At 23.1% G+C, this 26226-nt stretch overlaps 5 protein-coding genes across 10 annotated transcripts in view; 4 read left to right on the top strand and 1 right to left on the bottom strand.

Annotated features, from left to right (window-relative positions):
• Positions 1-13258, top strand: part of LOC129610900 (ion transport peptide) — a 66819-nt gene extending 53561 nt beyond the window's left edge. For 4 of the 6 annotated variants that reach the window (XM_055523687.1, XM_055523688.1, XM_055523686.1 and 1 more), the window contains exons 2-3: positions 2005-2222; positions 11006-11362. In XM_055523687.1, coding sequence (XP_055379662.1) covers positions 2005-2222; positions 11006-11150 — 363 coding nt within the window. In that variant the 3' untranslated portion in view covers positions 11151-11362. Of the gene's footprint in view, positions 1-1785; positions 1900-2004; positions 2223-11005; positions 11363-12797 lie in introns of those variants that run through there. The other 2 variants (XM_055523690.1, XM_055523692.1) reach the window with 2 other exon arrangements.
• A 3591-nt stretch (positions 13259-16849) lies between these two features.
• On the bottom strand, positions 16850-20065 carry LOC129611033 (NF-kappa-B essential modulator). The gene is made up of 9 exons (XM_055523944.1): positions 19865-20065; positions 19277-19801; positions 18882-18984; positions 18685-18815; positions 18597-18627; positions 18310-18455; positions 18076-18246; positions 17440-17759; positions 16850-17348 (listed from the first exon to the last, which is right to left on the bottom strand). The coding sequence occupies exons 2-9, from the start codon at positions 19766-19768 to the stop codon at positions 17144-17146; spliced, it is 1599 nt and encodes a 532-aa protein (XP_055379919.1). The 5' UTR covers positions 19769-19801; positions 19865-20065; the 3' UTR covers positions 16850-17143.
• An 835-nt stretch (positions 20066-20900) lies between these two features.
• LOC129611133 (jerky protein homolog-like) lies at positions 20901-22196 on the top strand. Its single transcript, XM_055524099.1, has 4 exons — positions 20901-21239; positions 21301-21774; positions 21833-22023; positions 22181-22196. Exons 1-4 carry the CDS (start codon positions 20901-20903, stop codon positions 22194-22196), a joined length of 1020 nt encoding a protein of 339 aa, XP_055380074.1.
• A 1205-nt stretch (positions 22197-23401) lies between these two features.
• On the top strand, positions 23402-24005 carry LOC129611031 (uncharacterized). Its single transcript, XM_055523942.1, has 3 exons — positions 23402-23747; positions 23807-23908; positions 23967-24005. Exons 1-2 carry the CDS (start codon positions 23490-23492, stop codon positions 23849-23851), a joined length of 303 nt encoding a protein of 100 aa, XP_055379917.1. The 5' UTR covers positions 23402-23489; the 3' UTR covers positions 23852-23908; positions 23967-24005.
• On the top strand, positions 23707-25546 carry LOC129611030 (UBX domain-containing protein 6). Its single transcript, XM_055523940.1, has 6 exons — positions 23707-23747; positions 23807-23908; positions 23967-24437; positions 24505-25023; positions 25086-25234; positions 25289-25546. The coding sequence occupies exons 2-6, from the start codon at positions 23855-23857 to the stop codon at positions 25389-25391; spliced, it is 1296 nt and encodes a 431-aa protein (XP_055379915.1). The 5' UTR covers positions 23707-23747; positions 23807-23854; the 3' UTR covers positions 25392-25546.
• The last annotated feature ends 680 nt before the right edge of the window (positions 25547-26226 follow it).

Raw genomic sequence — 26226 nt, forward strand, 5'->3', positions numbered from 1 at the left:
TAAGTAAAATGAAAAAATGTTTGTGTATGTATTCAAATATCCATGGATTTTGTCTTATATTATTTTAATCAAATTCTTATTCTTATCTTATCTCATTTCTTATCTATATACTCAATATTCACTACAATCGTATTTTGTAATGAACAATGAATATTATAAATTTATTGGATTTTATGGTCGAAAACTTTAGATCAATTAGTTCCGGTTATTTATTGTATATGTGTATTCAAATATATATGAAAAATCAAATAATTTATTCGGAAATAGGAATAGGGTAAAATATCTGTTATTCATGATGTAATATTGTTTAAATAAGAATCACTCTAAGTATTTATTTAAATAATACTATTGAGTATACAATAAATTTTTTCACTATTGATTGTATTGATATAAAGGGCTTTCAGTTTGTTTAAATTATTAAGCAAATTTCAGCTTTATGCATTTCCTCATTTGCATGCTATAATATTAATAAATAATTTTAAATCTAATGTACACTATTGTATATTAGTTAAGAGAAATATCTGAAATATTGAAATGATAATTAAAATAATTAAAAAATAAAATCTAGTCCTTCAAACCCTGTTAGTGACGTATTTATTGTAAATTCTTTATATGTATCATTATCATACAGAGCAAATCTGAGAATTTCTATTCAAATACAATATTGATAAAACGATAATCTGACGTCATGCTTATACCGTTCTCATTTTAAAGCACATTTCCAAAAACAAATTTTTAAAGAAATTTCCTCATTGCATTGTTCCATTCTTCCGTTTTGTTTTTGTTTGGAAACAAAACTTCCTAGCTAATGAAAGCTATAAAAAGGCGAGAGTAGCCGTTTTTCTATTAAAAAGAACCATTTACAAACATTAATATGGTTAAATTCCTGTAAACAAGTTCAAAATTTTAGTAGCTTATGGATATCTAAATTGTAAATATTAAAAATATTATTAGTCTAATATTTGGGTTGCTCCCAAATTTATGCAAAATTAAATTTAGTGTTATAGCAGAATTATGCCTAATACGAGAACTATTTCAAATAAGTCATTTTCACTATTCGAACATAAATCGATAAATCCAAAATAAATTGTTAAAAGGAAATGTGCTATTTAATAAACCATAGGTTTTTTTTAATATATTTCTTTTCATAATGGTTATTTACGTAATTTACGCAAATTCATATACAAATTTTTATTGTGTATATGTAGTACGACATTATTTAATGGTATTGCATAATTTGTGTGTAATATTTACTTAACAAATATAGACGATTTTCCTGAGATAAGAATCTTATCTATATATATATGTATATATATACCATCATAGTAATATATGCATAATTATTGTAATCTAATGATTATATTATACCTATAACTACTAATTTTTTTCAATTATTATATACATAAGCATTTATATTTTACATTATTAAAATCTCATCAGCAATAAAAGTATAACTAGCTGTGAACTTAAAACTAAACTCAGTGTGAAAATATATTCAAATTTTTTAACTTCAATGTTATATTGTGCGCCAAACATAACTTTATAGTTTTCTTTTAATTTTTTTTTTTTTTTTATTAAAATTCACACATAAAAATGAAATAAAAGTGGAAAGTAAATAAATTTTTGATTTAATTAAATATTATGCTCAAATAAATTTCAAGTATGTAGGGCCATATAATCTATATGGTAATAAAATTTTTTATTAATTACACTTCAGGTGGTCTATATAATCACTATTAATTTGCGTATTTATATAATTTCTCTTTCATTTAAGTGAAATTATTCAAAGTGATTAGATACTATAAAATATTTGAATAAAACCACTTATATACAAGTTTTACGAGAGCAATAAAATTTATTTTCTATACATTTGAAATTGAAATATTTTTCAAAAATATTGTAAATATTTTTTTATTTTAAATAAATTTATGATTATAAAAATTTTTAATAAATAATTTTGAAAAAATTTAAAATAATTATTATATATTTATTATATATTTATAGATGTGTTCCAGGAACTTAAAGATCTCTGTGGTGCTAATTTTAGTATTGGTCCCTTTAATTTCAACCGTACCACATAGTATGTCCAGACGTAAACGTGACACTTTTTTTGATTTAGAATGTAAGGGTACATTTAATAAAGCATTGTTCTATCGATTGGATCGTATATGTGAAGATTGTTATCAGCTATTTAGAGAAACAACAGTTCATCGATTATGCAAGTGAGTAAATATTTACATAAAAAATGATACTAACATTATTATAAAATAAATTAAATTTAATAAAAATTTCCTATATAAAATGCAGCTAATTTAGAATGGATATAGTGAATAAGTTTATTAATTATTTATACGAAATGTGTATAATCTGGTATATTAATAATGGTGATGGATTTTAAAGCATTTAAATATAATTTTATATTAAAATGTAACGTCATCTGTGTACAAATTGATCTCAAATTAAAGAATATTTTAGGTTTACAATTTTAAGATCAACATAAAATCAAATTTCATATAAAACGCTAATTTAAAAAGAAAATTTTTCTATGAATTTTTTTTTTTAAAGCTCTATAGGTTTAAAGTAGCACAATTTCGCTTCGAATTAAAAATGAATTCGCTCTTGATCAGAATTAACACGATATAGGGAAATGATTCAAATTCTTACGAGATTCTAGAACCAAATCATTAAAGTTTAAATTGATTAACTTTTAAATTAAAAGAATAGGTAAAAATTTGTAAATGATTGCATCTACCGTGTAATTAGAAAAAATCTGATGGTTCATAATCAAATCCTTTAATATAACCTTTTGCGTTTCGCAATATAACATCAAGAACCCATAAATTATTTCTAAAGACCCGCCTATTTACGCCGTATTGTAAAACCAATTCATTTTATACTTTCACTATTATATTTATATTCCAGACATTTTCATTATATGAATTTTGCGTCCTTATATTTAAATTGAAAAAAAAAAGAAAATAAATTCTATAACCCTACATAGTTTATCTGTAAACGAAAATTAAAAAATTTTAAAACTCTATTTTAAATATTCTAATATATTTGCATTTAAAGATACCGTAATATTAAAAATTTTTAAATCAATATCGACCAAAAACCGTAAAATCGCAGATATTTTATCTTACTTTTATAATTACAAAAATCTCAATTGCAATCATATTATTTTCAAGTTTTTTCAAATTAGATTTTTAATTTTAAGGTGAGTTTTGTCAAATATAATTGATTGAAGAAATATTTTTTCAATTAAAATATTTATTATTCAACTACTGTTCATCCTAAAACTAAAAATATTCCTTAAAGTGAAAAAATTATTAGTATAATTATAATGTACGTAGTATAAATGTAGTAGCACATTGCAAGCAAAAACGCAATACAACTTGTTTTTTTGCATATAAAGATGCATTAATTGGCGTCTGGAGGTCTGATAATACTAGCATTCCGCTAACAAAAGTTTGATTGTTTTTATTTTCCTTTGATTTTCCATTATGCTGTTATTTGTGTATTCGCAACACAATTTAGTTGTTGGCATTTACATAATATTGATAGACATATTTGCATTCATGCTAAAAGCATTAAGTCATAAATAAATGTTGATGAAATATATTAGAGTTGCCATCTATTCATCTAATATTCATTTACTGTGAAAGTAAATATTAATTTCTTTTTAGAATTAATAAGATAATATAATATTATTTTATTATATATTTGCCAAAATATATAAAACGTTTTTCTCTTTGATAATAATATTTCCAATATTAATAATGAATTGAATATGTATTGAATTCACTATTTTCAATATTTTCAAACTTAAAATTACAAATATTTATTTTCAATTATGTTGTTATTGAATGGTTTTTATCACTGATAAAAATTTACGTAAAATTGGCAACCCCAATAAGTAATATTCATAAAAATTTTATTTTTATAATTGCCACATTTATTAATTTATTGTCCATTTAATTTTTTATTTTCAATTTTTCGAATTTTAAAAATAATAATTTTATTAAATTCAACTAAAACAATAAGACCGCGGTTATTGAAAATAAAATTAAAAATTTATTTAATAGCTTATATTTTATTACACAAATCTGTTTTATACTCGTATATATATATTTTTTGTTTGTTTCATATTCATAGCAGGACAATAAAATTTCTAAATGGTTTCGATTTATATTGCACTTATCTTATTTGATTATAAATACTTAAAATCTTAAATGGAATATGTAATTGCTATAATAAAAATTTTATTACCTATGTATAGTTTTATACAGTTTTATTTTTGTTATAATGTATGGTCTTATTTTAATTGAGATGTTAACACGTCGTCGTAAGATTTGTCAATAACATTATATATTATAAAGTTCTAAGCATAAAATTTCTAAAATGCACAGAAGAAGAAGAAGAATTCTGAAATATTTTTAACAAAAAACAAAATTGCAAAAAACATGTATTTTAACAAATGTTTTCTTAATAATGTTATCCTTATTGGGTGAATAAAAATTATTTAACATTACAAAGTTATTTTATAACAAAAAATTTAAATTTCTGTTTAATTATAGCTTATCTTATGTGTACACAACTCAAACATTTTGTATTTAATAAAACATAAAGCAAATTTCTAAAGTGTTTGTTTGCATTCAAATTATTTCACAATTTGCAATCAAAGTGTTCACAATTTCCATTCGGATTATTTCACCTTTTCAAAGCAAAATTAATTTGCATATTTACAGGATGTCTTTAATGAATTTCCATATGAGGTACTCAGCGCATTAATGGCCTATTTTCAAAAACGGCATTTCGAGTAGAACGCGATTGAAATGTTAAATGTTTAATTTTTAAGAAAATTTTTTTAAAGCATAAACAAACTTATGGTTAAATAGAGAGAAAAGAGACGTAAATTAAGAATTCTTTAGGCCATTACAGCTTATTTAAGCATTATAATTTATTTTTGCAAAAATGTTGGATAGGCCGCTAATGCGCTGAGCGCCGCATATAGTGAATATTAAAACTTAATTTCTGAACTTTAAATATTAAATTATGAATTTGAACCTCTTTTAAAGATTATAAAAATTATTCAAAAATTTACTTTCAACTCATTTAACTAGTTTTTAAATTTATTTTTTTGACAATATTATTATTTGTGTGCCATAATAAAAATTCAATGCAATTGAAATTCGAACATAATAATTTATACTTAAGTATACGAAATGCAATACAAATAGTTTTCATATCCAAAATCTTGCCTATTTAGTAACATCTTTATAGTCTTTGTTAATAATTTAAAAATTTTAGGATGTTTTTGGTGTATTATACACCATAATACCAAAGTCGACATTAACACGTACAACCTTCTGTCTAAAATTAAGACAAAACAAGAAAACTTTTATAATATTAATGAAATTTTAAAATACATACCTTTAAATAAATGTATACAATATTACATTAAATGTTTATAGTTCTAAAATTTCAACCGGATTACATGCAAATAAACTAAATATTATGGCAAAAGAAAAAGGAAACTTGTATCTTTTTTAATTTTTAAATAAATGAAAATTATTATTTTTTTTTACATAAATCTTTTATTATATTCAAGACAATAATAATATTTTTAAAATATCCATAACTATATATACATATTGTATTAAATTTTTAATATTTAATAATTACAATGAATACATTTAAATACCGCAATTAAACTTAAATATAAAAAAAATTATAAATTGTGTATAATTACAAAACGTTTTTGTGTGCCTCTTGGACTGTATCGTGTGTTTTTACACTTAAAATGAATTCAAAAGAGGAACTGGAAACATATATATGTATGTAGTATATACATTATAATATGTTAATGATTTAATTGGTGCTAATGTCGAGGTCATTCCGAATATATTATTAATATTTTAATCTTATTGTGTACACGAATTTGCAACTGTAAAATTTTTTTAACACTATACACTTGTATTAATTGTATTTTTAGTTTTCTATACTTTTAAAAACATAAATGTGTAATATACGTATATGTATATGTTTTGTAGTCGAAAAAAGATTAAATCAAAGACAAGGTCTAAAATATTATAAGAGAAAAAAACCAGCAAGCAAACAAGCACCGGTACCATATTTTTTGATGAAAAAATTTCCACAATAAAAAAAAAATTAAATGTTTATAGGTTAAGAATATTAAAAGATATTAAACGGGATTAAAAGTCGGAAGAAATGAAATGAGCATCATAAAAAAAAGCAAGAAAATTTTTAATTTAAAAATAAAAAAGTGAAAAGTCATGTTATATGGTATTGTTGGTATTTTTTTGTATACAGGCAAATTTTTTAACCAAATCATTTTGCGTAAATTTTAAATATGAATCAGTGTAAATGTATCACCAGACACATTTGAATCGAAAAAAAGTATGATAAATAATTTTAATATAAATATATATACTAATATAGAAATAACTAAGTATAAATACAAAAAATATATGCATAACTAAAGTACAATAGATTCTACAGTAAAAATCGAGTAAGAAATAAAAATTATATTTAATTTTTTTAAAAATAATATTTTATCTAAAATCTACTAAAAGTATAATACTCAACATATTCGAAAGAGTAATTGAGAATAGAATTAAGACAAATCCATGCCAGTAAATGGCTTAACAAATTTTTACATAAATAATGTAATAATAAAATACTACAGTAGAATTTCTTCTGCGAGGTAGCTTGGGATTTTATAATACTTTAAATGGAGCGCAATGAATGTTCGATCTTATGCGATCATATATAATTATATCTTTAATTTCTTAACAAGAAAAATTGAATAAAAATTAGAATTATAACAGAGTCATTTGTTTTGGACTTATGGAATTGTGCCCATAGCGTAGAGTCGAGGTTTTAATTTTATTTGTGATGTTATAAACGAATGAAGTGTTTGAACTTCATAATTTTTTTTAAATTTTTGCTTATCGTAACAATTTTTTAACTCAATTTTAAATGTAGAAGATTGAATTAAGTTAACCTTCATTTTCCAATACAATTAAATTCAGAAATCTCAATATACATATATAAATTTTCCTGTTCAAGTGTTCTATAACGCAATTATTTAAGAATTTTTATATAATAAACAAAATACCATAGAGATCTTAAAATGATTTACTTTTTCTTGGAAGATCTTTTCAAAAATATTTAAAAAAACTATTCTGAATTTTAATGTAATCCATTGTACATATATACTATAATCTTTTCTAATATACACACATTTTTATATGTGTGTATCCATCTATATATAAAAAGGTGCAATAAATTAAATTAATGTGTTTGAATAATTTTTTTTAATATCTCTATATTATAATAATATTTTTTTGGCGGAAAATTTGCGCCACATTTTAATTTATTATTTGAATCAAATTAGATTCATACGATATTATATTTTTTGGTTAAAAATTATAAGTTATTTTGCTGGCACACGACCAAAGTGTGGTCATTTAAAATTATGATGACTTTATAAATATTATAGTTTTCTTTTTATGTGTATATAGGTAGTATACATATAGTGCATACCTAAATTTTAGCTATTAGAAATCTTTAGATCTCTTGAAGTGAAAATTTTTATTTAATATTTATTAAATTTTTTTTTACATAAATGTACACTCATCTATTTAGAAATGATGTTAGATGAAGTGTCGCATGTGTTAGCTTTATGGAAAATAAATCATATGAAATTTGTGATTTGTTGCTTTTTGTTTGAATATGTGGATTTTTTAGGAAAAAGATTTGTTTAATTTGTCAGGGTTAGTTAACCTTTGAAATGCGTTAATCTTAATTATAATAATTGTGTTTTTTTTTTTGTGATAAGAATGATATAAAGAAATTAAAAATGTTATACTGATATGATTTAAGTTGTTATAATGATTTATAATTTGTTGCATAAACTGGCTATCGAATTATGTGACAATTTTTGCAGTTTAACTTAATTTTAATTTAACTTAATTTAATTCTCTTTAAGTAACTTAATTTTAATTTTTTTACATTAACATTTTTTTTTTAGTAAGTCAATCATTTTGAAATTTTGTTTTACAATATTTACTATTCACTTTATATTCAGAACATACGGGCAGGCCCCATCAGAGAGGGGAACAAAAGGAGCATTTGCCCTGAGCCTAATTATCTGCGGGACCTCGAATCAATGTTAAATATTTTCATTTGTGCATAAGTTAAAACGAAAAAATTTACCATGAAAAATGTTGAATTACTAAAACCTTTTATCGACTAAGTGTCAGGACCAACTAAATGAACTAGCAACTACAAACATTAATTATAAAATAGCATGTTCTTTAGATTATTCGGTTCGTTATTATGTTCTTTAGACTCTAAATATCAGCTGCCCCAGGCATCGTATTTTCTCAGAAAGCCTTTGCATACATTATTTTAATTTGTATAATAACAGTATATGAAAACTAACCTTTATAATTGATTAAATGTCACTGCTCGTTATGCAGGCAGCAAATAGCGCACAAAAGCCTTTTTTGCGAGAAATAATTGATAATAGAAAGTCGGACCTGGAATCAAATATCACTAATTTAACTAAAACACCTTTATAATAGAAATAAGAATATTTCAGAAATTTAAGGCGTTCACTTATAAGAAAAAATCTAAGATGATATTTATGTGTATAAAAAAATCTTTATATTTTATTTATTTTTTGAGTGATGCAAAAATTGCAAATTCTCGATGTCCCTTAATAATCGAGTCTTAAATAAATACTGATTCAAATGTTATTTATTAATAAAATGTAATTCAAAAGCATTATGTACTACATAAAATAAATAACCGTCTTTCTATATTCAAGTATCCCCAACCTATGTATTTCTCTATAATTTAATATTGTTAGAAAAATATAACAAAAATTTGAACATTTTCAATATCTCAAATTTCGTTTAATTTTCCACTTTATCGATTTTTTTTTTTTGACAAATCAAACAATGAAAAGCATTCAATCAAGTCAAGCCAAAATTGAGCCTTGCCAACTTGCAAATAATACTGAATTAGAAATATGTACAATATATGTTATTTATTACAATACTAGATTAATTTAACAAAAAAAAATACAAACAGATACATTTAGAATTGAAATTAATATTATTTATATACATATAGACTCGTATGTGTACATGTGCAATTTATTTTCGTCTATTATAGCATGAGCAACATTGAGAACAAGAATAATTTATAGGCAGGCGTGTATGAAATTTAAAATAATTAATTTTACTTGATCAATTTGTTAAATCTATAAAGTATTTCGTTTCATCTTTTTTTTAATTTTGTATTTTATAGAATATGGAAAATGTTTTAAAAAAAAAAAAACAAATTCAAATAAACTCTTTATAAATTTACGCGAAAACTCTTTTTACATTGAGATCTTTACAAAAACGTTGTTAAAAATTTATTTTAAAATATACAAAAAAAAAATAACAACCAAGATGAAATAAAAAATCACATAAAATCAAAAGAATTCCATTGAAATGACTTGTTCGTTTGTTTTACAAAATGTTTATTCCCCACTTGTTAAGTTTGTCTTCTTTTTTACACACAATTCCATATTAAATACCTACATAAACATGTACATTCGTTCTACTTTAATTTATACATAATAATATGTTCGTATTACAGACCTTACTGAAAACTTTGCTAGACACTTTGGCAACAACATCATGTATTCATCGGGTTGACGTTTCGTTTTTATTGTCGTTCGTTTTTACTTTGATTTTTTTCTTTTTTTTTAAATAAATTTTATATTTTTCTACATACTACTACATACTTTTATTTTTATGCGCGAATATTATAAAATAAATGATTTGTTGAGTTTTTTTTTTCTTGTGAATTCCAAAATAAATAAAAAAAAAATACAAAATACCTAACATTATTATGTAGGCATGATTTTTAATTGAGTCTCGCTTAAAAATCTTGTGAATTTGAAGAAGTAACAAGATTTGAATAATTTATCATTTTAACATGAATATTTGATCTGAATATTTAATGACTTTTTTTTTTTGTAGATGATGTACGAATACTATTATATGCATATATTACGATTTTAGTTTAAAAATGGACGTATAAGTTATTTCTTCATATTAATTTAGATTAAATTTAAAGAATTTAAATTAATTGGAATATTAAAATGCAGCATGTACATAATGAAAGTACCTTTATTAAACATAATTTTATAGAGGTTACAGGCTTGTTATGATATTTAGTTAAGATAATATATTTAAAATAAATAAATTCAATGTGTGGGGTCATTGATTTCTAGAAAATATTAACGGATCCAGTTAATGTAAATAGAAAAATTTTTTTTAAACTTGAATTTTTTGTTTTTTATACCATTTATACGAGTACTATATGAGTCTATTTGTTTAAATATGTTCAAGATAATTATTCATTTTTAACTTTATATACTTTATATTTTATCACATATATTTAGGCGAAATTTCGTATAATTGATATAAAGAAAATTGTAAAGAAAATTAATTGTTCTATTTTAATTTTTATGTGTTCATTATAATTTTACTTTTTCAACAAAATATTTGTATTTACACCTTGGAAGTGGTATAAAATTTTATAAAGAGACAGGCAGATTAAGAGTGGGGCTTAGTGTTTTATATTTTTGCTAAATTTTTTTGAAACAGCAAAAAATTACAATGAATAACTAGTTGGGCACTAAATCATTAAGGAATTTTGAAAAATTATAATAGAATCATTCAGATGTCCCAAAAATCTAGGAAAACAAAATTATTTGTAAATAAAAATTAAATTAATAATTAATTATGTTTTCATTCAATTTGAATTCTTTTTTTAAATTTGTATTATTTTATTATTTATTAATTTAAATTAAGTTTTATTTTAACAATTAAAAGTATATGACACATAAGAAATTTTTATTTTTTATATTTTTTTATTTTTTTTTAATTTTTATATTTTTTATTTATATATTTTCTAGGGAATCATGTTTTACTACACAGTATTTCAAAGCTTGCGTTGATGCGCTTCATTTAAATGATGAAATTGAAACAATTAAATTTAATGTGAAACATTTAAATGGCGTCTCTTGGACACCTCAAACGCCATCTCAAAGCAAAGCGTAGTTGTTAACTGAAAACAATTAATTAAAAAAAAAAAAAATAAATAAAAATAAAATGTTTATATAAAATAAAAAAAAATTATTTGGAAATTATGTGAAATATTTTTTTTTTTGAAATTTTAAAAATTTTTCTTAAAAATTTTTTGTTCCTTTCAAAATTAAAACAAGAAAACAAATAAAAATTGTGTCTTAATAAAAACAAAAGTCGAACTCGCAAATTAAAAAAAAAAAAATTTAAAATCGACAAATTTATATATAAAAATGAAAATTTTTTTTTATTGCTATTTTAAGTTTATATAAAACTTTTTTTCTATATTTAGTTAATATTATTATTATTATTATATTCCTAACTTAAATTAAACTGTTTTGTTGTTATATAGATAACTTATTAAATAAAATTATTTATTTTAATATGTGAGAAAATAAAAACAAAAAAAAAAATAAATCGTTTCTACAAAACTTAAAAAATTTATTTCGTTGTACATTCGTGTTAATTTTTTTTTTATATACATATATATTTTCATAAATTAAATTTATAACTAATTAGTTTTGATATAATTTTCATAAATTATTGTCATTTCAAGGCATTCAGACATAAATTGTATATATATGTACATATATACATATACATATATATATATATAAAAATTATTTATTTCACACAAACATCGCATCGTATTCACATCTAAAATAATATTTTAAAAATAAGCGCATAAAAAAAATACAAAAAGAAACAAAAACGAAAAAAAAAATAGTATATTAAAAGAAAAATAAATAAATAAACAGAAAACCTAAAATTTATAAAAAAGAAAATTAATCAAAATATTTAAAAATAAAAAAAAAATGAGATAAACAACATACGTTTGATGACATCCGATTTATTAATCGAGCCAACTGGATTAAATATAAAGAGCGCAAAAATAAAAATTTCGTATTTGAATTTTTGGGGTGAATCTACAAAAAACAAAAAATATATTGGCAACTTTGTATATAAAAACCTATACCATATGGAAATGAACTGAAAAGAATCAATCAATTTCATCATAACACAAATAGCTATATACATACATATACATAATAATGATCATCGGGATTATAAAATTATTTTATGAAATAATTTTTCATTTATATTTTAATTTTATTTAATTTTTGTATAAAAAAAAAAAGTGGTATGTTATTTTTCATTTTATATTATTTAAATTTTTTTTTTTTATATTTCAATTTTGAATTTTTTTTTTTTGAAAATTTTTTGAATTTTGATTTGAATTTTAAATGGATGTGATTTGTTTTTGAAATTTTCACATCCTAGAAAAAATATGAAATTTAAATTATATTTTAAAATAAATTCTGCTAGTTCCTGTTTTTGTATTGATTGCTTTTGGAATTGTAAATTAAATATTTTAAAAATTCTATAGCAATAGAATCGCCTTTTTTAACAGAATGATCTAAATATATTTTTGAAAATGCTATAAAAAAAATTTAATTATTATTCTTTAACTTTTTTTCTGCTGATCAACTTTTTCCTGTTCTTGTTTTTTTTTTGATCAGTTGGATTTTTGGATTTTGAATTTTGAATTTTGAATAATAATCCAAAAAAATAAAAATACATTCTTAGAAATATACTAATATTTTTTGTAATTTTTTATTTTAGAAAAGACTGTTTTGGGGATAAAATGTTTACGGCATGTATTCAAGCATTACAATTACACGATGAAATGAAACAATATTTTGAATGGCGAGATATACTTGGAAAGAAGAAAAAATAAAGTAACTACAGAATTATGGCAATGTAAGGGATTGAAAAAATATCGAACATTAAGTCGAGAGAAGTAAAACATGAATAATAATATAGGAGAAGAAGTAGAAGATGAAATATAAGAAAATTTAAAATTTTATTAGAGGCAAGGCAAATATAGGAAAATAATAAAAAAATATATAATTCATTTTCTAATTTATATATATTTATATTTTAATTGTCTAAACATATACATATATATATAAATATAAGTATGTATGTGATATTATATATGTTAAAATGTTATTTAAATTAAAAATATAAATATTATCTACTATATTATATACTAACATTAAAAATGTACATAATTTTATTATAAAAACTAAGAAAAACTATTATCAAATAAATGAACAAAATCAAAAAAAAAAAAATAAAAAAAAATTAAAACTAATAAAAAAATAACAAAAAAAAAAAAAAAATTTATAAATGTCTATAATGTTATAAATTCTAAATTAAATGTCATTCTATATAAGTTATTACATTCTAATGAAGAGAATTTATAAATATACTTTTCTAAATAAATGTTAAATACATTGTTTTATAAAAATATTTATATTATGTAATTTCCGAACTATAGCAGAAAAAACAAAACAAAAAAAAAATTAAACTAAGATTGTATTATTAAGTGTATATTAATATACATACATATATACACACTCAAATATATATATTATGATTATAATATATGTATTTACCTATATATATATATACATTTGTAAAATATAAAATATCAAACTTTTTTTAAAAAAGTTAAAAACAAAAAAGAGAATCAAGAATAAAACTAAAATATTTTTTGATAAATTTTATTCATAATGGGAAAAAAAAAATTATGTGTAGTAATTAAAAACTTTTTGAACGTTAACTTTATTTTATTTATGTTTAACTATAGAAATTCATACATAAAAATAAACATATTACATAACTATGTATAAAATGTTTATGATATAAAAACAATCTGAATTACAAATTCAGTATTTAATTAAAAAAAAAAAAAATACAATAAATTTCAATTCGAAAATTTATAAAAATCTTTATTCTTAATTAGTTTAATAAAACAATATTTATAAAATTTAATTATATATTATGTTCAATTTATTTTATTACTTTTTTTTTTTATTTTAAGATGAATCTAAGCTTTAAAAATATGTAGTTTGATAAAAAGAAACAAAAAAAAAAAAGAAAAGAAAATAAGAATAAATTTTGTATTATTTTGCATTTCATTTATATATATATATATTGTAATATATTCTACATAAATATATACATACATACTTATTATATTACAACTGAATTCGTATAATATTTGAATAAAAATGATTATTAATGTTTAAAAAAAGTACAGTGATGAAAAGAAAAAAAAGTATCAAAAAATGTAATTAATAAAATATAAAAAAAAAGTAAAAACAAAATAAAATTTCACTTAAAAAAATTTAAATTATTAAATCAATTTTAGTTAAATTAAAAAATAAATAAAAATTTGAAAAAAAAAAATAACATTTTTATTTTAATATCTGTTAAACTGCGTACTCATACTATTTCAGAATTTTAATTTTAATTTTAACTATTTTTTAATAATTAAAATGATACTCAAAGGGAATTTCATTATCTTTTTTTTTTTTAAAAACAATTAAAATAAATGTATATTAAAATATGAATGCCTTCCCCTCTATATATTATGCTTAAAAATTCTGTTTTTTACTTATAACAATTTTCAAGAAATTTATGAAGAAATTTGTAAGATATTGAAATTATATTATTATTAAATTAAATTTACGAACTAGCTCATAAATCTGTTCCTACAGTTTGTTCTGAAAATATATTATTTTATAAAAATATATTACAATAGTATAGTATTCCATTTTATATTTACTTTAAGACCCAGTTCTTTAAAAAGAGAATCAATAACATTTTAACAATAATTGTAAAATGTTATTTTGTCAATACAAAGATTAATATTTAAAAATATTTTTGAACCCTTTTATTATTTACTAAATTGTCTTTGCACATTTTCACAAAAATAGTTTATAATTTTTTGAGTATCATTTTACATTAAAAACAATTTTTGAAAAGAGTTATAAACGGAAAAAGCAAACAACGCATGTCTATGTATATGAAACATATTATATATACATATAGAAGTATAATTTAATAAAATTAATTTTTTTAATTAAAGTGTACATAATTATTAATTTTGTAATTTTGTTTTTTTTTGTACTGTTATATTTACCATCATTAGTTTTTAAGTTTATAATCTCTTAAAATTTGTTTATTATAAAATTGTGAGTATACAACTTTAAATGCATCATGTAATTATACTTTTTTCATTTAAATTAAATAAAATTCATAAAATATTAGAATCAGAAATTTGTTTGTAAAAAATTTAATTGAAACAGTTAATTTTTTTTCTTTTTTTGCTTCTTTCTACATTTCTTAATCACTATATGTAAATTGAAAGTCTATTAGAATCATTAGAATCTCTAATAATGTTACTGTCACAAATTGCACTATCTATATTTAAAAATTATAATTAATTTATTTCATGATAGTGTATAGCGTTTTACTTGCATATTATACTTACTTATTTTTACTTTATTTAAAATAATTAAATCACGAAAAATATTTTAATTTTGAAAATTAATTTAAAGAAAAAAAGTATGAAACTGGTGTTTTATTTTGTATATAAAGATATAAAATAATATTATGTATATTTTTATACTTTGAATGGTTTTTTAATATTAACATTATATAATATTTTGTTTGAAACATTCATATTTTGTAATTAAAACCTGATTCTAGTCGTAAACTTAAAATATGTTTTTGTAATTACATACATAATATATATTTTTTTTGTAATATTTTAAAATTCTTCTTGTTTAAAAAAAAAAAAGCTTCCACGTATTTTGACGATTATTAAATTTAAAGTTTCAATTTTTTTAATTTTGGTTTGAATAACTAATTGAAAATTAAAATCTATTAAATTCAAAATAGTTTATTTCTTTTAATACACATATTATTGAATATTTTTATATAATTTTTTTTTTAATTTTTACATTTAGCTCAATTACAGAAAAAATTATTAACGACAGACATCTACATATTTTTTTTTTCATTTAAAATTCAGATAAATTTGTTTTTTTTCTGCTATATAAAAGCATTTCATGTATATTCTTCGTTTTTGATGTTTTTTTAAATTAATAAATACATACATACATATAAAAAAGAATGTCAAAATAAGTAAAATTAATTATGGATAAATAATAAATGTAGTGTTTAATTAAAATTATATATAAAAAAAGAACAAAATAGAATAAAAAAATACATGATTAATTTAAAATAAATGCAAATAAAACTTTGCATTTTATTTAAAATAAAATAATATGGCTTTTACTTTTAATATAAATCCTTACATGACAAAAAAGACAATAAGTTATTCTGAAAATGCAGCTCTTACAATTAGAATTGCAAATCTTTTAAAGATTTATAACTGTTAAAGCATTGCAGTTTTAACATTAATTATTTTTCGTAAATAGGTCGAATACAGAGCTCACCTACTATAATTTGCCAGGTTCATCATAATTATCACATGTATTCACACTATGTATGTACTATCAAATTTATTATGAATATATGTACATATATACATATACATATATAATGTTCAAGTAACTGCAAAAAATTTATTCATCAGATCATCAGATTTAGTTTGAAACGAAAAACCTTTTTTTTTTTTTATTTTTTTTTTTCAACTGTATGCTTATTTTTTTAACAGATACAAAATTTAAAAAATGAAAATTTTTAACAGTTTAAACATCTCACACTTCTAAAGTATGAAAATTCATTTATTAAACAGCCAAAAGAAAAATCTGAAAATATTTAATATTTATCAATAAAACTAACAAACAAGACGATAACATTGCTTCGATTATTTATTTTAAAAATCAAGTTTTAATAAATTAATACATAAAAGTAGATTTTTGTAGTTATGAAAATTATTTATTGATGAAATAATAACGCATAGTTAAATGTTTTCAGTCCAAAAACAAATATAACGCACCAAACCTAAGATTAAAAACAAAAATCACGAGGATTGTGTTTATCCAAATAAATTTAAAATTAAACTATTGGTTATTTACATTCCAATGTTTTTTTTTTATAAAATACTATGTATATTAACAAGAAACAATTTTTATATGAGGATACATTTACTGATTGTCGATACAATCCTCTACATGGGTCTGAAGATCATGTAATAATTTAAATTGCCGATTGCACAAAGGGCAAACAAAGCCACTTGGTTCGAAAACCTGCTCTTCTTTTCTCTGTTCATCTGATATAACATTGTTCACATTGTTGTTTCGTGATGAAGAAGGATCCTTCTCTACATTTTCTAAGGATTCAAAATGTTTTCTAAAATATACATTTTAAGTATTTTGAAATTTGTATTGCTACTATATTTAAAAACAAAATGTATTTTTAAGTAAATTTAATTTCTACATACTTTGAACTTTCAAGTAGCTCCTGATTTCGTTTTTGTAACAATCTTAATTCTGTCAATACTTTTTCCTTTTCACCAGCTAAATTTTCTCGTGCAACTCGCTCCATTTCAAAATCTTTACTATAAATCTCTACTTGAGTTTTTAATATAGAAATTTCATTACGCATTTCATCGCGTTCTTTCTGATAATTTTCAAAATGTTGTTTTCTTTCTTCGTCATTACTTTTTAAAATACTTATATCATGTTGCGCATTTTTCAATTCTTCCTGACATGAATGTAGTCTTTCTTTTAAGGATTTAATTTCTGCTAAATATTTATCTTTCTGTAAAATGATAAAAAAATTTATGTAACCTAATTGCATATTAATAGATCTCGAGAAATACCTCACGGAGGTTATTTAAATATTCATAAATGTAGCTAAATGCATGCACATGAGGTATTTCTCAAATTGTATTGAGGTATTCCTTTCTAAAATGTAAAGTAAATTCATAGTATTTATATACATTATGGGAGCTTTTTGAATAGTTTTCGCATTTTTCTAAAACTTCTATAAATCGATATACGATGTAACGATAGTACGACAAGGGTATATCCTAATGTATCTGTGATTTTTTTAGACATTTTTCAGCTGCACTTACCAACTCATCTAATTCTAAATTTTTTGCAACGGCTTCTGATAGTTTTGTTTCTAGTTCACTAACAATTCTTTTATGCTCCAATATAGGGATGTATTCATATTCCATCTTTTTTTTACTGTCTTTCTCCAGTTCGTTCTCATTTTTCAATTTTTCAATGTATTCAAAAGAATTCTAAAATTTAAGCAATTTACAAGTAAAACAAAAAATTGTTGCGAGTTTTATATTTGCACATACCAAATGCTGTTGTTCTAACTTTTCAATTTGAAACGCCATATTCTGTATTTGAGCAGTTTTTGATGATATAATTTTTACCATTTCTTCATTTTCTCTGTGCAGTATATCTTCATTAATTTTAATCTGTTCAATTTTGTCATTTAACTCTAGAAGGAAAATATTTATAAAACATTTAAACAGTACAACTTGAGCGAAAATTCTCTGAGTACGTATTTTAACACTCTAACTAGTATTAAACGTATGGTCAACAAGGAATACGTTCTTTTGTACGTTCATGTATACATTACCTTTTCGTAGCTCCAGATTTTCATTTCGGAGCTAAAAAGAAAAACAATTATTTTCATTTCATTTATTAATCTTATACCTTAGAAGAACCTTAGTGACAATTCCCTGAAATGTTTCAATTTGTTTGGCTTGTTCTTCTTTTTGTGATCTAACTTCCTCTTGCCATTTCTGAAGTGTAGTAAAATGCTTCCTCATCGCAATATTATTTTTTTGTAGAGTTTCTAAAATTAAAATATGAAGTAAAGTTTTGTTTTTGTTAATTTTTTTTAAATTTAAAAATTGAGAACCTTTTAACTCTATATATTCTGCCAAAACATTTTGCAATTTAATAAACTCGTCGCTTTTAATAGAAGAACTGCAAAGACTTGGGAATTGTGAGTGCAGAGTAGCCTAACAAATACAAAAAACAAAAAAATTTAAGGATTTCTTTTAATTGACGGTTTTGATTCGTTAAATAATAAAATAAGTAATTGAATTAATAAAAATGACTCATTATTGTAGGTTATTGAGCCAAAATAGGAACACATATAAAAAATGAATGTAAAATTTATTGCGATATCATGCAGTACTCAATAAAATCCTATGAACATAAAACCCAATCTATAAAATTTTATAATAATAAGCAACGATAAGAGATACTACTGATAATTCCATTGTTTTTTTAATTTGTGATAACACCAACCTTTAACACATCTAAATGCAAATCACCCATTAGAAAACTGGCTGCAAGTGACCCTTCTTTTGCAGGTAGGTTTCTGGTTCCGTCCAAAGAGATATTATTTTTTTCAACTTCAAACGACGCTTTAGTACTTTTTGTTACATCTGAATTTGTATGGTTTAACGAAGGACTTCTAACATTACTGTTATCTTCTGATTTATTATGACTAGATGTATGTAAATTTTGGTTTTGCTCTAATACAGGCCAATTGTTGGAATTGGCTGGCTCTATGTTTGATTTACTTGCACTTATTTGGGGTTGATAATCGTCAATAAAACTGTATTTTGCGACGCTGGCATCTGAGACATTTCCATCAAGTTCATTACCAGTAATTCCGTTTATTGACGAGAAATTGCTTCGAAAATTATTTTCACTATTTTCAGATTTATATGAACTTAAGCCTGTAGGCGATGTTCCTAATATTACAAAAGATTCTTCGTCATTTTCATCAGCCATATCAAATTTTTTTATTAAGGTTTTTTAACAAATCTGAAAATTGGAAAGTAAAAATTTGAAATAAAATCGATAATTCCCCGAATTTTAACTTTTCACCTATTTAATGCAGTGAGTCCCCTAATATGAAATCGATTCGCAAGTATTATCACACAATAGTTATGCTGTCAAACATCTATAAATAAATTACACTGGCTTTGTTTTTAGTTTAAGTATAATATGTATATTAATAACCACATTACACTATTACAGGGAGAGGAAAATTTAATTAGGTAATACGAAATAAATAACATTTGCTGAAGTTTCTGACTCACTAAACAGCTGACATTGACTTTTTACATATGAACTACAGTAGAAACCTGCTCTAGTGAACGCCCGATTTTATGAACTTCCCAGTCGAGTGAACACAAAAATTTTAGCATTGACTGCCTTACACTGTGAACAAAAATTTTTATAAGTGCCCAGTATAGTGAACAAATTTTACAAAACTGTTTTTTTTTTATATTATTCTTTTTATTTTTCTCATTGTAACGGGATTTTTCAAGTTGAATTACAAAAGAGAACATTATTTTGTTTACTTAACATATAAGTCATACATTGTGTTAGGTAATGGCATTCAATAAAAGTGTAATTTCGAGAAAATAAAAGTGTTCAAGTTTTTTTTAAAATGCCAAAAACAAATATTAAAAGAAAACATTTGAATTTAAATGAAAAAATTAAAATTATAAAATCTTTAGAGTCAGGAGTAAGTGTTACAACATTATCTAAGAAATTTGGTATAGCTAAATCAACCGTGTGCGCGATTAATAGCAGAAAACTGAAGTTAAAGAGCCAAATTGGGAAAATGTTCGTTATTAATAAAAGGCAAACTATGAAAAAAGGTGAACTTCCACGGACAGAGGAAAGACTTTACAAGTGGTTAGAGAAACAAAGATCCAAACACATTCCAATTACTGGCTTTATGATCAAAACAAAAGCAAAACAGATTAATTTAAAAATCAGAGAAAAAGATTTAGATTTTAATTTCAGTGATGGATGGTTAAGAAATTTTAAAAAACGTTTTGGAATACGTTTGCTTAAAATTGTAGGTGAAAAACTTTCCAGTCAAATAGAATTAGTGAAACCTTTTAAAAAGATGTTGCTTGAAAAAATGGAAAAAGAAGAACTAACTAAGGATCAGTTATATAATGTTGACGAAACAGGTCTATTTTATAAAAATTTGCCTGAAAAAACTTACGTTTTAAGCTCTGAAAAAAATGCGCCTGGAATTAAAAGTTATAAACAAAGAATAACTGTTCTTCTAGGAACAAATGCGACAGGTTCGCACAAGTTAAAACCTTTAATTATCGGAAAAGCGGCAAATCCAAGGTGTTTTAAAAATTTCCAATTGCCCTTGGAATATAATCATTCAAAAAATGCGTGGATGACGACTGATATTTTTAAAAAATGGTTCCATCATTCGTTTGTTCCACAAGTAAGTAAAATTTTTAAATTGATCTATTGTAGGTAAAATTTCTAAAAATTTATTTTTATAGGTGAAGAAATTTTTAGCTAGTAAGAACATAGCTCAAAAAGCAATTCTTTTATTAGATAACGCTCCTTCACATCCACCAGCAGAGCAGCTTATCAGCGAAGATGGAAAAATATTTGTTTTGTACATGCCACCTAATGTAACACCTCTTATACAGCCCATGGATCAAAACGTGATTAGAATCACTAAACTCAATTACAGAGCTTGTTTGTTAAGTTCTATTTTGTCAACAACAAATAACAGCGATATTATTACCGCAATAAAAAATATTAATCTCAAAGAAGTTGTCATAAATCTTACTGCAGCTTGGAATAAAATTGATAAAGAAATGATACTGAAGTGCTGGAAAAATATTTTAAAGGAAGATGAATTTGATGATGAAGACGAGATTCCTTTGAGTATTTTAATGAGAGATGATTTGGATATTAATGTACGAACTAAAGAATTAGCACTTTTGCTGAATACGGCTGATACGAATGTAAGAAAAATGAATTTATTTAGCCATACATATTTAAAATTTTAATTTTCAATTGCAGGAATATAGTCTTGAAGATATTCAGCGTTGGAATAGAGATGAAATTACCGATAATGAAAACTATTCAGTCTCTTCTGAAGATACTAATTTAACCGAAAATGTGATAGAAACAGTTGAAGCAAAAATTTCTGATTATGAAGCCCTTGAAGCGCTAAATAAGACTATACAATGGGCTGCAGACAACGATATCTTGTTAACCGACCAAGTCACACTTAGAAATATAAGAGAAAATATTGTTTTAAAAATTTCAAATAAAAAAAAAATTCAAAAAAAAGTAACTGAATACTTTTCGAAACAATAAAGCTTTAAAAACTACTTTTTAGTTTAATTTATTTGACATTTAATACAGTGAACAGGTTCAATAGAACGAACAGCCTGTGTTTTTATTATGTTCACTCGAGCAGATTTCTACTGTATAAACAAAAATCACAGGCCGAATATGGTATGTTGATTGCGATCAATATAAAATACAGCGATTACATTTATTCATTTCATCCCACCAATCTTCATTTTCGAATTTTCGTAAAAGTTATTTCTGAATAAATTGGTTATTTCAAATAATTTGAATCACCCATTCCTGCAACTTAACCGCAGCTGCTCTAGCTTGAATGTTTTGGTATCTTTAGGTTTCTCTTGTAAGCACGTTTTTTTTTCAATAAGGATTATTATTAAATTTTTTGACAAGACATATCTGCGTTGTTTAAAATTACTTCTTACTTTTCAATCAAGTTATTTTAAAATTAATCTTGAAGTTTGTTATTCATTAAAATTTAACTAAGTTGTTTTCCAATTTTTGGCTCATGAGGGATCTTCGATTTTTCTGAAAATTAACTTAGCTAATGCAAATGAACAATCTAATCACATGATTCAAACGTTGATTTTTTTTAGTTTTGTACTCATGTATTCTTTTTATTGGAATTTTTTTCGACGCATATACGAGGTTGTATTCGTTTTTGAAATCACAAATTGCTTAATTATTTTTTTTTTTGTAAGATAAGGTCGTTTTTTTTTAAAGAGTAAAAAGGTATTGAAATTTATGTAAAATAATAAGTGCATGAAAAGAGTTTACTTAAAGTGAGGATTACTCTTACAGGGGCTTTTCATAAATCTACATAAGAATACATGTACCAATTTTGCTTTCCGCATTTGCTTTAAGAATTATTCACATTGCATTTTGATCTACAAAAGGTTCCTTCAAGAGAAAGAATTAAATTTTATCTCGTTAAAAGAATATTAAGCTGTCGCGAAAGTGTTTTCTTTTAACCACAAATTATTATTAAATTTTTTTCACAAGTTGTATTAATCTTGTTGTATTAATTTATTAGTTTATTTTTTTGTCATAAAGGAGTTACCTTACATTGATTTGTTTTGCGCATCTACTTTTCAACTTGCTTCTTCGGCACTTTCTAATAATAGCAAATTCTCAACCCGCTGAATGGTTGGTCAACAAGTTTGCTAACGAAAATCAACTGATTGTCATTCATAAAATTTTACCAGAGTTATTTTGTAATTTTTGTCACATGAAGGATTGGGTGAAAATAAAGTGATTTTGTTCAATTGTCAAATTTGTACGAGACATGTCATCATTATTACATTTTTCGACTTAAATTACTTCAGATCGATATTTTTTAATTTAATGATTTTTAATACAATTACAAATGAACTTAGATTACATATTAGAAAATATAATTGACAATATTGGTCATTATTTCGGTCATACATTGCAGGAACTAAACACAGTAAATTTAGGAATACAGTTTTCCGAATTTCAATTTGTTCTCTTGAAGATAATTTCATTCCTTTTGTTAATAATTTGCGTATTGAATTTGGTATTTTGGCGACGTTACGGTGAAGTAATTACGGAAAAATTCATAAAACAAAGCACTCTAAAGGAAATTGAAGAATTAAAGCTATCGGCAAGTATTCACAACCCAAAAGAAAAACGTTTATATTAATACATTTTTTGCATACTTAGGTTGCGAAACTAAAGTTGCCAAAAGAGCATTCACCAAGAATTTAAGGAATGTCTAAAATAAAAAAATTTTTTTCTAAAAAAAAGGAAGAAGCTAAATTTAGGGTAAATTCAATTGTTCTTATATAAATACTGGAAACTGTTAATTGATGTTTTTTTTCAGTTAAATGCCGGTGGTGGATCTTTAGGGCAAGGGAGAAAATTAAATGCAGTGCAAGAGCCATCAACATCTCAAAAAAAAGTGAAAGACGCTTATGTACCACCAAAGAGAAAAGAGCTTAGCTCTGAAGCTAAGGCTGCAGCAGCTGCTGCTTTGGCAAGAGTTGAGAAGAAAGATAAAAAAGAGTTTAACACGTCCCTAGCAGCAATAAGAGCACAAGTAAAACGCGAACTCGAGGAAGAAAAAATAAGAAGTGGCGGGCAGCAAAAAGCTTCTGATGAATGTAAAAGGGGGGAAGAGAGGGAAAATTGGGTTTGTAAAGGAGTATTTTTCCGTTGCACTCTGGTAAGTGGTGATATTTTACCTCGAAAAGAATGGAAGGCTAAAATAAAGGAATTTTTGTATCAACAATTAGAAAATGAAACAGCACTAACAGCATGTTTAATCATTCAAAATTGTAACGCAAAAGAAAAAGTAAAAACAAAATACTGAGGTGTACAGTTCTTTTTTAAATCAGAAAAAATTTTTTGTTCTATTTAAGGCTGAACAATGTGTGGAAACCCTCAGAAAATATATTGAAAATCTAATAAATCATCCCGATGAGGAAAAATATCATAAAATTAGAATGAACAATAAAATATTTTGTGAAAAAGTACGCTATATTGAAGGAGCATTAGAGTTTTTAAGAGCAGCTGGTTTTCAAGAAATTGAAATAGATAATGAGCCTTTTCTTATATGGGCTAGTGATAACATGGAAAAAGAAATTGATTTGAATACGTTGTTGGAAGGTCTTGATAACGCAGAACCTTTGACCTTGGAATTAGATAGGAATATACAAGTACTTTTGCCTTCACAGGCAAGAAGATCAGAATTGCCAGCAGATTTCTATCGTATAAGTGCAGAAGAAATTAAAAGAGAACAGCAGCTTCGTACTGAAGCGTTAGAAAACGCTCAAATACTAAAAACTAAAGCGATGAGAGAAAGAGAGGAGCAAAGGTTTTACGCTAAATATCGTTTTGCTGTGAGTAGAATTAAATTTCCTGATGGTTTGTATTTGCAAGTAAGTTGATTTTAAAATAAACGTAAATATTTAAACAAATTTAAGCAAAATGAAAATTGCAGGGTACTTTTAATGTTTATGAAAAATTGAATGATGTTTATGAGTTCGTGCAGTCTTGTATAAATGATGACATTTTCGACTTTAGTTTAATTGGTCCAACTGGAATCAAATTTTCCGAAGATGACATGGATAAATCGTTATTTGATTTAAGGTAAAATTGAAGTAAATTTACCAAGAAGTAGGTTTTTTATTTTAAATATTTTAGATTAATACCAAATACAATATTGATTTTCCAAGATGAATCTGAATCAAAATCAAGTCAACATTTTCTGAAAGATGAACTATTATTGCTTATTCAAGAAATGTAAAAACTAATTGTTCAAGTATTTATTACAATTTTCCTAATTTCCACTAATTTTATATAGTAGCCACTTGTTTTTGTTATGAAATGAATAAAAATAAAGGCTTCTGATTTAATAAGTATTGCAGAACATTATTGATAATGTGAAGCAGTAATAAAAAAAAAAGTTTTTTCTAGCAAATTTGGTGTTAATAATTTTATAAAAGTTAAAGTTTGTTTACAATAACGACAAACTTAACAACTGAAAATAAGTTTTTTAGTTTTTAAAGTAATATCAGATATTCTTTGATTATAAACAACGAAAATTATTACTTTAACTTTTTCAAAGTAAGTAATTATTTACATAGTTTAATTTTTTATTTGTAAACTTGACTGCAATTTTGTTCTGCTGAAACAAGATTTATCTAAAAAGCTCTCAATTTCGGTAATCTGGTCGTATGGATTTCAACTGAATACATAGGACTTGCAGTTGGGATTTCAGTTTAATAATTAAATTCTAAATTATTTAAAATTATATATTCATAATCTTTTATTTAAACTTGTTATATATATTTATATAAAGAATACATTCTTTCATTCATACAAATTTGTATTAAATAATATCAATTAAAAGTCAATATACGACTAGAAAGTATAAAAATTATACAATACGAAGAAACGTTTAACGCCTCTAAATGTTTTTAAGCTTATATACTAAATACTGGTGTTATTGTTAGGAAAATCTAACAAAAAAATTTTACAATGCGGAAAAATATTAAAAATTAATAAAAAAAATTACTTAAAAGATGGTTATTGTTAGGTGGTTTTTGTTTTTTATAATTAAAATTAAGGTTAAAAGAATA

Source organism: Condylostylus longicornis, unplaced genomic scaffold, assembly GCF_029603195.1.
Source record: "Condylostylus longicornis isolate FDR11 unplaced genomic scaffold, ASM2960319v2 ptg000048l, whole genome shotgun sequence".
Classification (NCBI taxonomy): Eukaryota; Metazoa; Arthropoda; class Insecta; order Diptera; family Dolichopodidae; genus Condylostylus; species Condylostylus longicornis.

Bases quoted from the DNA above. Each gene is read 5' to 3' on its own strand.
- LOC129611033 (XM_055523944.1), bottom strand. From the start codon at position 19,768: ATGGCTGATGAAAATGACGAAGAATCTTTTGTAATATTAGGAACATCG. The intron at 18,816-18,881 runs GTTCTCAATTTT...TTTTAATTTTAG, and splicing joins AGAATATATAGAGTTAAAAG to AAACTCTACAAAAAAATAAT. The intron at 18,456-18,596 runs GTAATGTATACA...TTTTCCTTCTAG, and splicing joins AAATCTGGAGCTACGAAAAG to AGTTAAATGACAAAATTGAA.
- LOC129611030 (XM_055523940.1), top strand. From the start codon at position 23,855: ATGTCTAAAATAAAAAAATTTTTTTCTAAAAAAAAGGAAGAAGCTAAA. The intron at 23,909-23,966 runs GTAAATTCAATT...GTTTTTTTTCAG, and splicing joins AGGAAGAAGCTAAATTTAGG to TTAAATGCCGGTGGTGGATC. The intron at 24,438-24,504 runs GTAAAAACAAAA...GTTCTATTTAAG, and splicing joins ATTGTAACGCAAAAGAAAAA to GCTGAACAATGTGTGGAAAC.
- LOC129611133 (XM_055524099.1), top strand. From the start codon at position 20,901: ATGTTGCTTGAAAAAATGGAAAAAGAAGAACTAACTAAGGATCAGTTA. The intron at 21,240-21,300 runs GTAAGTAAAATT...TTATTTTTATAG, and splicing joins ATCATTCGTTTGTTCCACAA to GTGAAGAAATTTTTAGCTAG. The intron at 21,775-21,832 runs GTAAGAAAAATG...TTTCAATTGCAG, and splicing joins TGAATACGGCTGATACGAAT to GAATATAGTCTTGAAGATAT.
- LOC129611031 (XM_055523942.1), top strand. From the start codon at position 23,490: ATGAACTTAGATTACATATTAGAAAATATAATTGACAATATTGGTCAT. The intron at 23,748-23,806 runs GCAAGTATTCAC...TTGCATACTTAG, and splicing joins TTGAAGAATTAAAGCTATCG to GTTGCGAAACTAAAGTTGCC.